At 39.9% G+C, this 1,928-nt stretch overlaps 1 protein-coding gene across 1 annotated transcript; it reads left to right on the top strand.

Moving 5' to 3' along the window:
• Positions 1-524: 524 nt before the first annotated feature.
• LOC145122261 (uncharacterized) lies at positions 525-1,019 on the top strand. Its single transcript, XM_079057890.1, has one exon. The coding sequence runs from the start codon at positions 525-527 to the stop codon at positions 1,017-1,019; it is 495 nt and encodes a 164-aa protein (XP_078914016.1).
• The last annotated feature ends 909 nt before the right edge of the window (positions 1,020-1,928 follow it).

Raw genomic sequence — 1,928 nt, forward strand, 5'->3', positions numbered from 1 at the left:
ACTCTTCTCCATGATGAAGAGGTTGACGCAGCAGGTGACTCAACAACAGGAAGAGAACATAACAGGGCTCCAGAGGTGGAAAGGGTAAGGGCAGAGATCCGTAAACCCCAAGAGGCGACACCCTCTATCTTGAAACCCAAGATCCTGAATTTGGATAACATAGGATCCTTAGGGAAATGTCCAAAGACTACAGCTCCAACATCTGTTGCTACCCCAACCGGGGGCGCAATCCCAAACAGCCGAACTCCTGTAATCCAGGATCTTGACGAAACTTTCAATACCCCTAATAACAAAAATACTAGTAACTTATTTGAAAGTAACACTTTTAATACTAATATGTGAATCTTGATGCATGAATAAGTCTAGTCATGGCCAAAGAACTTCAGCAACCATGAAAGATGATCTCGAGCGTACCAGGGGCGGTTCAACCTATATCAAAAGTATCCCCCACCAGTCATAGGATCTCAAGATTTATTCCCTTGATAACTGACACTGAAGTCCCAAAGCGCTTCCAAATTCCCAGCATGAAGCCTTACAATGGAACCACGGATCCTGAGGAACACATAACACAATATAGAGAAAGAATGGAAATCATCCCCATTCCATCACACTTAAAAGAAGCCTGTTTATGCAAGGGTTTTGGCTCGACTCTTACAGGATCATCCTTGAAATGGCTTCTTAATGTTCTTCCTTACTCTATTACTTCTTTTAATCACTTAGTTAATCTTTTCAATAATTATTTTTCTTGTAGCAGGATATTCGAAAGGATCACTAGTGATCTTTATCGAGTGGTCCAGGATCCTAAAGAATCCCTTAGGGAATTTGTAAGCAGGTTTGGTAGGGAAGCATTGAACATGCCAAACATTGACATGTCCACTGTCATAGAAGCCTTCAAATTGGGCCTGAATAAGGATTCTCCATTCTACGAAGATCTTGTGATGACTCCATACAAGCGAATGGATGAATTTAGAAGTAGAGCAGTGAGATTCATCAGATTAGAAGAAGACAAAGAAATATAAAATAGGGCCAACACGCTAAATTCCTATGATAACTCTAATAGGAAGGTCGAATCCTTGGCCCAAAGATCCTATAAATCAAAACCATCCTCCAAACCTAATAATCATAGGGTTAATGCCCTTGACGATGAAGGGGAGGAAGACGAATTTCCCAAAATCACTGATTATTGCTTTTTTGTGGATGTTTAGGTCTGATCTTCGCTATGCAAGATCTTGGCGACAAAGCCAGGTGGCCAAGGAAAGGAGAGAAATCAAGCAGCTGGAAGGACAAATCTAAGTGGTGCGCATATCATGAAGATTTTGGCCACAACACTAAGGACTATATAGCCCCCACGAAAGACATTAGCTATCACCTGAGCAAAGGATATCTTTAAGAAATCCTATGAAGAATAAAAGAAAGATCCAAGGAAAAAGAGCAATATTTTACGAAGATCCTGGAAAAAACCAAGATCCCTTCCTTAAGACGCCTAGGTAATCATCGTTATTTCTAGAGGATATGACATATGTGGAACTTCTTACTCCGCAGCAAAGAGACACACTAAAGTATCCAAGACGGAAAGAGACGAAAGACCCCGAAAAAACACGTCGATAACAAACGACAAAGAAATCACCTTCTATGAACAAGATAGGGAAAACTGTTGGGTTATGAGCATTCTAACACTCCTAAGTGTACATGCAACCCTAAATACCTTGGATCTATGTTTTCTCTATTATACATACAATTTTGAACATCCAAGGTATTATCCTAATCTAGCATACAAAATAATAAATATAACAAGATAGAATACATACCTCTTTGATGTAGAATGTCTTCATGAAGCTTGAGTGCCTAGTGCCCCAAGTGTGACACCTTAAATGGTTCACACAACACCAAATACACTTGGAATAACTTGAGAGAAACTTGAACACTCA

Source organism: Lactuca virosa, chromosome 6 (genome assembly GCF_052849685.1).
Source record: "Lactuca virosa cultivar CGN04683 chromosome 6, Lactuca_virosa_CGN04683_v6, whole genome shotgun sequence".
Classification (NCBI taxonomy): Eukaryota; Viridiplantae; Streptophyta; class Magnoliopsida; order Asterales; family Asteraceae; genus Lactuca; species Lactuca virosa.